We start from the raw sequence: 15266 nt of genomic DNA, 5'->3' as shown, positions 1-15266 counted from the left end.
TAGTTTCATCTACACAGACAGCAGAAAAGCATGAAAAATGCCACATGCCTTCTCCTACCACCTGGTGGTTTCCCTTCACTCATACCACCCGAAAAAGACCTTCTTTCCCAGAAAGAAACCACCTTTCAGTTTTCAAACTTGGGCTCTGTAGCACATCATCTCTGAGGTCAGTTTTTGTGCAAACCAAACTAGTCTTTGGTGTAAGGAAGCTTGAGATAATCCTGCTGAATGGGCAAGGAGCCTGACCCAGCTTTCCAGATGCTTTGGCAGAAGAAGGAGCTGTGTCACAAAATGGGTAACAGATTTCTGGGTTTACGAAAACCTCAAGCCATTTACAGAAGGTAAATTGGATGTAATCACAGACAATCCTTTTATTGACAAAGTGAAGAACAAAATCTTACCTCCTGCTTTGATAGGGAAATTCCTGACCATGCCTGATGCAAGACAACATGACTGCAAACTTCCAAAATTGATTGTGATGCTTTTGAAAGAAGCTAATAAACGGGCCTAGATGAGCAATGGAAATTGAATAGAGAAGCTATCTCCTGCCTTAATCTCCCAAAGCTGAAATCTGGAAGTTACCAAGTACTCTGTTCAAGTTGGGTGGCAAATACCTTTTCCATCAATCACGTCCCTGAATGCCTTTTGCTTGCATTCAGTTGAGAGCTAAGATAAAGTGCTTGGCCTCCTGAATTAAAGAATATAAGAAGAAATATAGAGCCTCTCCTTTCCAACACAGACAGGCACCACTTATTAAGATGATGGGATGAAAATCTGCCACTGGCTCCAACAGCAACAACCTCTTTGAGGACTAAAACTTCCGAGAAAGCAAGTAAAGCCAAAACAGTATTTTTTCAAAATCTCATTTCTTAAGATCTTCAAGAACTTGGAAACTCAGCAAGGTGCATATACGGAGCAGAATTTCAGCTCCATATTGAAATCTGAATTTCCTATGCATTTTATTTTTCATTCTGTGGGTATTTATGACTATTTGGAAAGGACTAGATGTACTTGCTTGGTGTTAACCCACAATCATGAATTCTGGATTCAGTACATGTTTGCAAAAGAAAATACTACTATGCCTTTTCCTTAGATTTTGGGAATGGCAGAAAAATCCTATCAGCTTTTACCATAAACCTCAGAACATGAAAATGAAAATCACCCTCTAAGAGCTATGAAGCAGATGCTATTAAGTCCAGAGAGACACCATGCTCCTGCTCTGCATGATGCTACAGCCACACTCACCTGCAGAAAATGAAAGAGAGCATTTCCAAAACACAGCAAGACATAGCTTGTAACAGGCTGAGAGCAAAGGCAGTAAGTGCAGCCAGATTTTTACAAAACTCTTATACTTGCAGTTGTACACCAAATTAAAACCAGAGGACTATGTGACAGTTTAAAGCAGAAAATCCAATATCCAGTCTGAGTGACTGTCCAAAAAAGGCCAACTTTTCCACAATTAATTCCAAGCTATTCTTCAATCCTCCAGCATCCCTGCTCATGGCTACATGCACGCCGGCTGGCTGCTGGAAAGAATATCACTCCAGAGCTGTAGTAGGCACTTGGGTTATCTTCCCCCAAGTCAGTGGGACTTACCTCCATGCAACCAATGGTATTTTTTCCAGTTTCCTGTAAAGTTAGCAACCGATTTCCTTATCTTGTCTTTTAAGTTAAGTGTAAACCAGGCTCCTCTTCAAGTCTCTAAAACTTGACAGAATAGGAAAAGTGTATCTGCTTTTTCTAAGTATGCTGCATATGTAGGAGCACATCTAAAGTGTTTTATTGTTGTGCAAAAACACCCCATCTTAATTATTACCATACTGAAATTCATAGGCAAAACAAATAACTAGAAAGAAATTTCTTACAGACGTTAAGTAATAGCTTTCACTGACAACTGAAAAGAAGAACAGCTGGAAGGTCTGCTCAAAAAAGTCCTGAACAATGAGAAAACCCAAAGGCTGCATCCCTGGGCACCACAGGGTCACAGCACCATTGCTGTGTCCCTCAGTTGGGCTGTCCCATATGCCTGGGTGAGGAAAGAGAAGGAAAAGAAGGGAAAGAAGGAAGAAGGAAAAACTGCATTTAAACAAACAAATCACAAGCAAATGACTACAAAGCCTCGTCCTCTGGACAGCTTTACGTTTTACAGAACTGGGTAGATCGGATATGGTCAAGTATGCTGAACACCCTTAATAAAAAAACAACCTTTAGAGAAGTTCAACTTCTTTATGCTAAACTTTTTTGAAGAGGTACCTGTTGGAATTACTGGCATTGGGTACTTGAAATCTCCCCACCTCTCCAAATTTAAAAAAATTTGGTCCCAACAGACCACATTTGACAGAGCAGAGCTTGATCCCCTACTACTGCTGCTGAGATTGCAGAAATGGAAAATCATTAACACTATCAGGGTCATTTCCACGTTCATGCCACTGTGAGATCTGCTTCCTTGATTGTTTCTTGCCTAATATTGGAGACCCAAAGCAAGAATTTTCTATCAGCAATCTTGGAGCCTCTGGCACAATCTCCCAGGGCATACTACTAAGTGGTTTTAATAGGCACTTTCATCTTTTTCCCTAATTCTGTGATTGCACCCTGAGTCCATAACTCCCCACTACTGCCCTATACTGCTCCCCGTTGGGTGTAACACTCATTAAATTAGACTCATCAGACAAATCATGCAACAAACATGTCCCATCACAAGTTTAGCCCATGCTTCATCAAGCTGAAAGCATGAATTTTTTTAATAAACTCTTTTCACATGACCAAGTCCCAGTCTCCTAATTATTAGTGCCATTTTTTAAACTCCATCTATTTCACTCACATCCTGAATAATTTCCATGTAGTCCCACAAAAACCCTACAAAGGATTATCTCTGCCACAAGTCTTTCCTTTTTTTTAACGACTCAGTCCAAAACCTAGAGGAATTACCATTAAAATTTCTTTTAATTTCAGGAGGCTTTAAATCATTTTATTGCTTACACTGTGTGTGTATTTAAAATATCTTAAGGATCTTAAATAAATGGAAAAAAATATTTTTCCATAGGTATGGTTAGAAAAACAGGTTTGTGCTACACAGAAGAGAAGACACCTTTGAAACTGCTACAGTTTCAAGACTAGTAATGCTGCAGTGCGTGTGGCCCGGCTTTCTGCCCGTTCCTCCTTGCTGGCACTACACGGCTTTCTACTCTCCCCTAGATACTCCCCACCCACCTCCTCCCAGTGGACCCAAGCAGTCCTCCACACTCACAGGAGTCCCTGCTGACTTGTTTTTCCCTTATTTTACTATGACATTCATTTCCTTCAGGTAGGAGTAAGGAATATTGAGTCTTAACATCTTATTCACAATTTCATCCTGCAATAATGACCAATTTTCATTAATTTCTACTTGAAAAAGACAAAAAGATTTTGTGATAGCTTGCAAAATATAACTTCATGAGAGAGAGAGAGTTTCTTAATGCAGAGATTTTCTGAGTATAAAAAATGTTTTGCAAAACATTACCATCCCCAAGTAAGTCTTTTGGCAGCTTGTGAAGTACCTGTCCCTGACTCAAACTTCACGAGGATGATCCCTGCCCTTGCAATCTCAAACACAGCCTCACTTGTATTGTAAAGTGAAGACCACTTGAAAAATTACACATTGGCATTGTAGATTTTGCTCTTAGGCATTATTTGCTGCAGGAAACACGCATTACCAGGTCAATAGTTAGCTATATTAGCTCATTTTCAGGTATAGCTCAAGATATTGCCCCATGTACAAGCATACAGAGGTCTCAACAATTTGCAATTTGGTTGGTTCAATACTACCACTTCTTACTTCAGAGCACAAAAGTTGAAGTAGGTTTAGGTGGAAATCACAGCCTTTGCATTCAGTAACCAAGACTCCATGCAGGATGCCTTCATGATTTTCTCTGGGGTTCACTTCTCCAACTGGTCTGACAAGACTCACACTTATTCACCTGTGGGGAACGGCATACAGCAAAGCGTCTCCCAGGCTCTACCTGAGGGCCATGTTCTCGCTGGTTATATAGACACTTACATATATGGTTTTACATATTTTTTTACATAATTTTACACATCACATACTTTTTGTCCTGTTTTGCTCTACTCTCATCTCTCAAACAATGTAAGCAGACTTTCAGAAATTAGAAAACCTGTAGATTTGTACATATGTTGATGAAGAAACTGTATCAGTTTATTGCTGAAAACTCCATCTACCCCTTTAAGTCCTCGGTCCCTCATCTTCATTTGTCACACTGTGTTTTAGCTCAAATGTTTTCTAAGTACTAACTACAAGGCTTTACAATACAGGGATAAAGCTTCAGACAAATTAAATTATCATTACGTCAACAAGAAATCAAATTAAACCATCATGACAACAACCATGCAGCAATCCTGCTACACATTCAAACAGTCATGTTTAACCCTGCCCCACGCAATATGGGCTAACTCCCTCCCCTTGCAGGGAGCAGCCTGCCATGCTGCAGAGCTGACATGCCACCCAAATAATTTTATCTGCTGCAGGTTGAGGTTAGTGTGGTAGGAGCTATCTGGAAGGATGCCAGCGTTCAATCACAGCAAGCTTCTGTTGCAAAGGCAAGGAGATGGGGGCACGAGCCACCTGCCAAGCTATGCTAAGGGAGATGGAAAAATCTAGTGCTGAAATCAGGACACACACATTGCAAGTATAAATTTGCTTACTGAAACACTGGTTGGGAGGGAGCATTAGAGATGATCTAGGCCAAACTCTCACTTGAAGTAATACTCCGGATTTCCTGTCCTGAGTCCACTGGTATTTGGGCCAATATGAGTGAGCACCCCAGAATGTGCAAAGTTTGGAGGGTGTCGCTGGCTGCAGTCTCGGAATGTGTGATGTACAAGGCAGCGCCCTTGAGCTTGTTGTGTCACAAACTCCAGCACCAGTGCAATCCCATTCAAGCACTATGATTTGATAGTTCTACTGACAAAAAGCAGGTATTCCCTTTCCCTTTTTACTGGGGACCCTCCTGCATCATCTTTGGAGGAAAAAAACCCCACAAAGCTCCCAGCCCCCCAGTAAAACCCACCTAATCTTTATAAAGCCAGCTAAAAAATGTGCTGCTTATTCAATCTACAGAATCAGCGATTCAGCCCGCTTCCTCTTTGAACAAGAAGAGCTTACCATGGCACTTGCACTGGAAATACATCAGGTCAAAACATGAAAGACAGATAAGCAAGCTCTGAATCTTGCAGACTCCAGCTTCAACATGAGCAGTACATTTGGTGAGCTGGCTGGATCACACTCTATTTCAATTTAAGATGCTCTTCCCAATTCCTTCACCTTCTCAGAAGTACTAATTTATGGGCAGCCCCTGTACAAAGTGCCTCATTAATTATTTTTCAAAGCAAGAGTTTAGAGTGGGGGATGCTCTCAGCAAGAATGGCAGACTTGAGCCAGGGAATAAGCCCCATGTTTTAATTCCTTTTTTCACAATTAGTTTGCTTTAGCACTTGCATCTGCAAGGATGTGATAGGCAAACTAGAGATGTGTCTGAAGAGCTGCATGGCTCTTAGCAAGGCAAAGGCACTCTCCCTTTGAGCTACAGGGAAGTTTCAGATATGTACATGCAGTCTAGTTTCACACTTGTCCAGATATGGATTTCCCAACCCTCTGGCATGAGTTCCCTGTTCTAATTCTAGATGATGTCCAGGGCAATGACAATTTCCTCTCATACAGCTGTACGAAGAAGCTGGTAAGTTCCCTGTATCTCCTTTTTTTTTTGTTTTTTCCCTTTTCTCCAATAACTGGATATCAGCCTGTTCAGAAGCTCTTAACTGCCCTCACTCAGTCAGGGACCAAAAAACTTGAAATGCTGAATTGCAGAAGTGCAATTTTGGCTGCAGCATAGGAATGAGTGTAAAGAAAAGAAGAAATACAGGGGGATTGGGGGATTGCACCCTCATGGCTCTGATGGGACCTGAAACCACCAACAGTGGGGCAGGTGAAAATGACAATGCTGAGGGGACATGATACAAAAATCTCTGCATGTGAGGTTGGATGCTTGGCTGATCGCTTTTTGGGTGAAAGCCATGTAATATTTGGATGATTCCACTATGGGAATCTCCTGAAAGATCCACTGTGATTTCAAAAGCCTAACAAAGGAGCAGTGCAACATTTGCACTCCCTCTGCACCACAAAAAGATCCCAAAGCCACAGAATAAAAGGACAAGCTTGGCTGCAGGCACCACCCAGGAGTCACCCTATAGCCTTAATCATCAGCTCTGAGTTTGATCTTCCAGTCCAGAGGGCTCTCATAGGCTCCAGATGCATAATACATAATATACCAGAACAGGGCTTCCTTTTCACATGCAAACTTTTATTCACTTGTGAATCTCCAGCCTTAAAATTTGCTTTGTAAATACTTTACCTGCTACCTTACTGGTAAGGAGTGTAGCTAGACAAGAGCAAGATGTATTTCATCTTTTAACTACTCAAATAACAAAAACACCCCCCAAAATACAGAATTATGTGCTTTTATTTCATAGTTTAAATGTAATATGCATAAATTTAAAGCGGGTTTTGGGTTTGTTTTTTTCCATTTTCTCTCTCCTAACATTTCAATGGGATGAAACATTGTTCTCACACAAGTCTGAATAGTTTTAACTAAATATCTACCTAGTAGTTTTCCCACTGCCTTCAATGGGCTTTGCAAAACATCAGGCCATATGGTCTTGAACCGATCTGCCTTGATAAAATCTGGTGCCTTAAAGGTTTCAACTGGCGGGGCTGGGGAATTGGGACCGTCATGCAGACAGTTACAGGTCGCATCTCTCCACATTCTTCACAGTCTTTACCGCCTACTCTCCGGCATGTTTTAACTCCCTCATGGGGAACTTTTAAAGCATTGCCGTGTAGGAAACCGCCTGCTCGAAACCCCACGGGACACTGTCCCACTCCGAACCAGCTCAGCGGTGTGCCCAAACCCCGCTGACGCCGCCGGCTCCCGAGCCCCGCTCGGTGCCTGGGACACCCGGCTGGCCGCTGCACCGCGCCCGGCCCCGGTCCCAGTCCCTGCCCCGCTCGGAACCCCCGCCGCGCCGCGGGTGCGTTTCTGCGAGCTTTCCCACCACAAAGCAGGACTGCAGATGCAGTGCTTTCAGAAAAAGTCTCGGGAGGCGGCCGGCCGCTTCGCCTCCCCCTTGCAGAGCCCTACCTCGGATGTAAGTGCACTTGCTCTCGTCCAGCAGGCTGGAGGTAGAGCCGCCCATGCTGCCGGCGGCGCGGGACTGCTGCACGAGCGCTGCCAGGGAGCGCTACCGCCCAGCCCTGCCCAACCCGGCCCGGCTCGGCCCGGCCCCGCGCTCCCTGCCCGCTTCCTCCCGCAGGCGCCGCCTCTCTCCCGCCGCCGCCACAAAGAGGTCGGGCCCCGGGGGCGGGAGGGCTTCTCTGGCCCCTGCTCCCGCCTCCCTCCGGCCCTCCTCCCCTCCTCGCTGTCTCCCCCACCCTCCAGCAGCCATCCTGCCCTGCACAGGAGGCGACCTCGAGGTTGCCCGTTGTCCGTCTCGTAAATTGAGGAGCAGAAGGTGGCAGGAGGCCCCAGCAGGAGTGGCAGAGGCAATGAAGAACACATCCACCTTGCAAGACAAGCAGAGTGTACCTCTAGATGTGTGTGTCCCTAGGTTTTTTCTTTGGCTCATCAAAATGCACAGCACTGTCTCCTTTTGGCCACGTGTCATTTGCTACCCTATCTCAAAATCTGCCTCCCTTTGCAGATGCACTAAGATGCTTTGAAGTAGCCATGGAGGCTACTTTAAAGATTATACATCTTGTAGGTATCATGGGATTGGAGTCCATTAGAAATATTCTCCAACATTTTTCAAGATGGAAGAACCACCTGAAACATCCTTCAAATAGGATGCCTCCTACAAGGCATGTTGAGACACCATGGGATTCCTATGGCTCAGTATTCAGGGCGATATCTTCCTGCTCCAGTCTTATTAGGAATCCTGGTGGCCTATATAGGATGCTATCGAATATACGATTCCAGGATGAATGATAAACCTACACAAGCAGGCACTAAAATGCACGTCTCTTCAGTAAACATTATCCAATGATCAAACCAACTTCCTAAAACATGCGAGAGCACCAGCCTGCGAATCCTCAGCACAGCAGTATAAGATGGTATGGAACAGTTATCTGAATCTCCTTGCCTCTGAATAGTAATTTCAGCAAGGCTTTATACCCTCTGCAACTTTCGAAAGTATTTTCTTCTGTCTTGCTGTTTTTATAATGCTAATTCAGCTGACTAGGAATGGGCAGCTTGCCATACATTATTGTGCCTCATATGTTTAGTATGGAGTTGATGAGCTGCAGTGAATATGGATTGTGCTGTCACAGTGACTGGAAGTTATGCATTTTAGACTTAAATACTTTTCACTCAGCTTGTACACATCTGTCACTTGCTGTGAAATTGCTCTAATGTAGTAAAGTTTTTCTTATAAGGATTGTGCAGTAGGTAGGTAAATTTAGTACTTTGGCACTCAGTTGATCAAGGATGGTTAAAAAATCTTTGGGTTGAATTGTAAAACCTTTTAAGCCAACACTAAACTTGATCAGATTTGAAATATTGAAGCTCATATGTAACATCAAGTTCAGTATTCTGCTAAGCAGCCTCTTCCTTCAAGAAAGCTGATTGAAGGCAACTTCAACATAAATTCATGCTCTCTGGGCACATGCTGGTTGTGCCGAACTGTAACGGAGCAATTATTTAACTACCTTGAGGAGACCACGTTCATCCAAAGCACCACTAAAACAGCATTTCACAAGTCTATAGATAGCTGAGAATATAACACTAAATCAACAGCACTTCTAGAGGTCAAATGTGGATCAGACTCTATTATCAATCTATTTGGTTAGTAAGCTCTGCTTGAGAGCTTTGCACTTGCTCACAGAAAGGTGGATGCTATAGTTTGCTCACGGCACATCTTTGAGCTGTGTGAGTAGACAGTGATGAGGAAATACTGTTTACTATTGTGCATCTTAAAGGCGTTAACTCACAGAAGAATTTGGGATCCACTCAGTGTAGTATATCTTTTATCAAATGTCTTTGAGAAGCCTTTCATAACGTACAGTCATATGTAATATGCAAGCCAGCTCCAGGAGTCTGGAGAGATAAACTATGGAAAATTCATGAGCCATGAACTGGATTGCTATTTTGTCTCATCATTTAGCAGATGAAAATATGCCAGATCCCAGAAGCTATATACCCAGGAACAGATGTCAGTGTGCATACGGAATGGGAAACTTCCCTGCCTAATTACAGCTAGGGTAAAAACAAACTGAGAACTGAATAGTGTTTTTAATTATAACATTTTCTACTTTGGCAATACCTGATCCCCAAGATCCCCAAGCATTTCACAAATGCTAGCTAATTAAAGACCATAATTTTCCTTTTAAGATAGGGAAATGCCGTCCTTTAATGGCAAAGTTTTTATCTGAAGTGTCTTAAAAAGATACCATGAGAAATGTGAGCAAAGTCAGGAACAGATATAACTGATCTGTAACATATCCACTTTGCAGCTATCAATGATAAAGTAATACAATCAAAACAAAAATACCACCAGAGGTAAAATATTTTTCAACTTTTTCTCCTATGAAATCCTGATCTTTTAGGGGTTTTTCCCTTTACCCTCCCCAAAAGTTCCTTCTCTAAACACCTGTTTTGTATTATATCCTATAGGACAACATGATGGAGCACTTCCATCCCATAGAGAAAGTGAATTCATAGGTGAACAGGACCAGGACAGGCACCTCCTCTCCAACAAAGGAAGATCTGTCTCCACTGCCTCTGCAACTTCACTTGTGGCAGCCTGACATCAGGAAAGAGGTGGTTTCTTACATCATCAGAGTCCAAGCTTCACTTATGGTCTGAACCTACGAGGCAGCCAATGAAACTACTGGGAGCTCTCATACCCAAAAAGTGCAATCAGTACACAGTCACTACACTGCCTTATTTTGTATCAGACTCCAACTCTCTTTTGGGAGGGAGGGAGAAGGAGGTTGTCTCCACAACCGCTTTATTACCTCCCTGCAGAGGGAACTGTAATGTAGCCCTGACGTGCCACAGACATAGACATGATGAGATCCATTCTCAATGCAAATGGGCATACCATCATAGTAAATAATATATAGAAATAAATTTCCAGTGGTTGTTAGTCAAACACACAGTCCTAAATGCGACCACAGGGCTGACAAACTGCAGATGTGTCATCAGAGGGAGTGATAAAATCTTTGCCATATTGTTCTACTTCTCCTGTGTACTAACACTTGTCTAATTGTAAATAAGACATGCCAAGAAATGAGTTACTTTGACATGCTGCATAATAGCACTCAACTGCGCCCTTTGCTTTAGAGGGAACCGCAGGGTTCATCCTGTGTGTACTCTCCCACAACCTTCTTGGTTGCCTCAGAAGCACAGTTTGTTATCAACCAGAAGCATTGAAGTGTGTATGAAATCCATTGGGAGAGAAAAGTAATTATCCAGAAGATAATTACTTTAGAAGATAGATACTTTAGAAGATTTCTCCAAGGACAAGTAGTGATTTTAAGACTGCTGACTTCTGTAAGCACGATAACAAGGCACTCTTGACAGACAGCTGCAAATATAATAAAACCATCACAGATAAATAATAATTACCTATTGCTAGAGGAAACAGTTAAGCATTCTTGTCTGAAAGCCGAAACCGGGTTGCAGAAAGTAGTACCGAGTATACATGTCAGAAGGTAAAAGCAGCCCTTTTCGCAGGACAGGTTGTTGGTTGAAATATATTCTGAATCTCTTCCATCTAACACAGGAAAATGTTATTCTTATGAGGTATTTTCAAAAGGTTAGAAGGAGGTCTTAAAATGTAGCTGCAGAAGATAGCCTAAGGGAATCCCAACTGTTTTGGCTGGAGAGGCCAAAATAGTATTTTGATAAAACAGCCTTGAAGAAAGTTAGAGTTGGTTGTGCTTTAGCTACTATCCTAATTCTGAGACACTAGCAAGAAGCCCTGAAAATCTACAAAGACAAGAGTGGATTTTAATAGATTCTTCATTACAGAATCATGGAACAGCCCAGGTTGAAAGGGTTCACAAAAGATCATCTGGTCTCTTATGGGAAAGGGAGCCTGGATGAGATTATCTAGCACCCTGTGCAATTGCATCTTGAGAACCTCCAGCGATGGAGACTACCACATCCCTGGGGATGTTGTTCCAGTGAATGATTGTTCTTTCTATAAAAAATTTTTTTCTTATATCAAGATGAAGAGAAAAAGCATGATGTGGAGACAGTATATAAAGTGCTACTATGTGCTAGGGAAGAGATAAAAATGGCGTTTATGGTCATTATTCAAAGAAAAAATTCAGACAAAACCCCTTATTTTTGTAATTTCAGAAAGCATGACAGTCTGAACTACTCCCAAAGGAGAAAAAGCAAAGCAAGGTATATTTCAATGGCAGATGGTATCTTGGTGGTAAAATTACATAATTTGTATCTCTATCTTTCACTAGTTCTGTGAAAGAACAGGGTGCAAAAGGTGGTGCAGGTCAAAATGTAATCAAGCCACTAAGTGCACAACCTAATGCAGGAGGAGTCTTTGCTGGCTGCCTTCCTCACTCCTTAATTTCTTCCCAATTATATTTTCTTGACATTCAACACATCTTTTTCTTTGAATACTCATTGAATACCAGTACTCACAAAATACCAAATTATAAATAACATTCCTCATTTTACTCTGCTTGGTTGCGAATTGTTCATAAATGTCAATTTCATCCACAGAATTGAATCTTATCTATAATCAGAAAGATTTTTGAAACTTTTAAGCAATGAAATATTCTTATAATGCATTAATGGTGACATATCAGAGTTCAGTAGCAGTTCTCCACTCACATTTAATAAATATATATGTATAAACCTAGCCATGGCAAGGCTCAACTAGACATTAGCATTCCTACAGATCTAGAATTTCCATCCTTGGTATCCAAACTGTACATATCTCGTTCCTCAAAAATAAACACTTTTTAGTAGAAAGGTAGAAAATTCCGGGTAAAACCTCTTTTTTCTTAGTTGTCAAAGAGTGAGGTGGGATTATGAAAGCTACACTGTAAATGAGTGCTAGAAGCTTTTTTCTGACACCTGAGATTCTCAAGTGGGAGGATTTAAAGCAGCTGGGTCTTAAAGACACCAGGTAAGCAAAACATAAGAATGCTGCTTACGTAGAATTGCTTCTTAAAAATTAGGAGAATAGTACACTGCTCACAGTATACACTCGAGAGTAGGTATGTTCTTTTCTTTCCTATCCATAAGGGCCCTTCAGTGTGTCTTGGGTTCCCAGGTCATGTGGAGTACAAACAAGAACTTGTAAATATATTCTGAGCAAGTTATACTCTTTATTACAAAACACACAAGCTGTTAGTACTTAGGGCATGTTACCAACTTGCATGTCAAAGTTGCTTTTTAAAAACAGATTCCAAAATTGATTTATGACAAATAAACAGATTCTCTCAAGTACAGCTCTAGACAGTGGCTGTGAAGAAGGAAAAGCTCTCTGCAAACCATGAGTATTTAAGTAGAAAAATCTTCTGAAAACAGTAACCTCACAAGAAAGAGACTAAGAGACTTTGCTTTATCTTAACTTTGAATTTATCTTCAAGCCCTGCGGTGAAAAGTGCCCCTGGTCTTCTCTCCTTCCCGCTCTGCTTTTACTGGAGGAGTGGTGTTGGCCTATCACATACCATGTCAAGAACCTAAAAAGAACACTGGTTTAAGCTTGGGTTTTTGATGTCAGCTTTGTGACTCTTTGAAGCTGGAGTCTGCTCTTGGAAGGTTGGATGAGCAAAGCTGAATCTAGAAGAGCAGGAAAGTAAGGAAGTACAGCAAACCCAAAACAAACGGGAATCACTATGGAGGAAACTCTGATTGTTAGGACATGGCACAGGACTAAGGGCATTTGGGAAAGGAATGAAGACTCTCAGTAGGAATGTGAAATTCAGAATCGTTAAGATGTGACTCTTGATTTTGTTTCGTATATATTAAGGAAACCTAGAGCTGAGAATTGCCTCTAGCTGTTGCATACTTCATTTGCCTGTCCCAGTGGCCAAGTAATTACAGGGTTTTGTATGTATGTAAATTCAAATAAATTATATGTGTTGAACTTTTCTTGTTTACTAAATACACAAATCCTTTTTGGTAAATTCAAACACGATTTCCTTCTCTGCTTAGTGACTAGGTTATGATATCTGTTAAATGACACAGCTAGAGGTGATCATTCCTGCTCAGTTGCCATAAAGGGCTATATTTTAATTAGTTAGCACTTTCATGTCAAAGCAGCTATAAGATACAGGCCTTTGTAAATTAATTGTTGAAGCAAGCTTCCTCATTGTCAAACAAGATGCATTGATTTGTCCTGTCACCTTGAAATAGAGGTGGCATATAGAAACCAGTAAATAAAACTACAGTTGACTGCACTTTTCACTGCCTAATGCTCACACAGCTACAGAAGAACAAACAAGACGGCACAGCTCAGTCTGATGATCTCAGCAGAAAATCCAGGATAAAAATATGTCGTCAGAGATCCAATGGATTCTTTACTGCCTCAATTGGGCAGCCACACCTGCTTGGGAAGGCAAAAAGAAAAACCTTCATAAGTGGTGGAAATGAGTTTATAGGGTAGAATTTTCAGGAGGCAGCATTAAAGGCTTTCAGCTGAAGTACCAGAGGAAGTCTCAAGGCATCCCACTGTCTTTGAACAGACTTTAGTGAGGCAAGACATCAAAAGCTAGAAATTAGACCTGTCATTTTTTCTTTTTGATTAAGTAAATTGTAGCGTGACTCTACTTAGAGGAGTAAGAAGTTCTGTTTCTATTTGATTAACAAAGATGTGACCGAAACTTTGTTCCCAAGTGAGCCGATGTTCATATATTATTAACTACCCTTCAAAAGTACAGCAGGCCTATGCTGCAGAAGCTGAATGATCCTGCAGACATGATTAACGAAGGAGAGGAATAAATCCCCACGACATCTGGATTTGCTTCTTCTGGGCACAGATGGTTTTGGTTGCTTTTCATTCCAAGTATATTCATTAAGACTAAGCACGGGGTTTAAACACAGTTTTCCTATTCTAAGTCTCCATTTTCCATGGAGAATCTCCTCATCAGGAGCCTATCCAAGAAGGCATATGTAGTGATTGAAATGGGATTTGCTAAACCGTTTTGCACACTGAATGGGCTGCAAGAGTTCAAAAGGAGATACACAAAGGAAAGCTGAATAGATTGGATTTTTTATATTCCCTACCCTCTTCCCCTCCCTCTCCCCAGAAGTAATTGTCTCATCTGCTTCGCTTCCTTTCTACAGAATTTTATAAAAACCTTAGCACTTCAGGGTTTTTAACTTACAGTAAATGGATCCCAAAATGTTTACATGTTTTTCTGTTCATAAAGCTTAGATGCTCAGAGCATAAGTGCATCCATCCAAGCCTAGCTTCTGACATGGGAAAGCCACAACTGATAAGCTTTCACAATAAAGGACACAATGTACTAATCGTGTTAGTGGGTGAGGTACCCACTGATCCTTGTAATCCTGTTAAGACTCATGCTCTTCTCCAGCCCATTTACATCACACAAGAGAAGGATTTCACCTACTCAATGGCACCAGCACATCCAGGGGACAGTTCCCCCATTCCAGTACATGCTGTGTCATGATATGTTTGTTATTAGTGCAGGATCTGACACAGTAATGCTGACTAGTATATAAATTGCAACAAGCATTTTATGGTGAAGCAGGAAGCAAGAGTGTTAGCAATTAATAATTACCAAGACTTATATGGGTATTAATATCTGGACATAGAGTTTTTCATTGTCCTTTAGGAGAGCAAATGTAATTAATTGGCATATTTCTTACCTTTGCACTGATTTTCTTATGCCTACTGTGTTGCTCTTCTGGTTGTTACTGTGGGTAACAAGTAACCTGCTTTTTTAGCTTGTTACCTGGCTTGGGTTCTCTCTAGCTAGCATCTTTATAGCAGTTGCTGTATCTTGTGAAACTTATACAGAATTACAGAATCAACTAGGTTGGAAAAGACCTTTAAGATCATCAAGTCCAGCTGTTACCCAAGACTGCCAAGTCCACCACTAAACCATGTCACTAAGGGCCTCATCTACACAGTTTTTGAACACTTCTAGGGACAGCGATTCCACCACTTCCCTGGGAAGCCTGTTCCAATGCCTGAGCACCCTCTCAGTGAAGATATTT

At 41.6% G+C, this 15266-nt stretch overlaps 1 protein-coding gene across 2 annotated transcripts in view; it reads right to left on the bottom strand.

The window, feature by feature from the left end:
- Positions 1-15266, bottom strand: part of NIBAN1 (niban apoptosis regulator 1) — a 90828-nt gene that overhangs the window by 59635 nt on the left and 15927 nt on the right. The window contains exon 1 of one of the 2 annotated variants that reach the window (XM_030495827.2): positions 7191-7307. The exons of the other annotated variant lie outside the window; for it this stretch is intronic. Within the exon in view, the coding sequence (XP_030351687.1) occupies positions 7191-7245 (55 nt within the window). The 5' untranslated portion in view covers positions 7246-7307. Of the gene's footprint in view, positions 1-7190; positions 7308-15266 lie in introns of those variants that run through there. 2 annotated transcript variants of the gene reach the window in all.

Source organism: Strigops habroptila, chromosome 8 (assembly GCF_004027225.2).
Source record: "Strigops habroptila isolate Jane chromosome 8, bStrHab1.2.pri, whole genome shotgun sequence".
In the NCBI taxonomy this organism is placed as follows: Eukaryota; Metazoa; Chordata; class Aves; order Psittaciformes; family Psittacidae; genus Strigops; species Strigops habroptila.
This window is presented reverse-complemented; position numbering and strand designations above follow the sequence as displayed.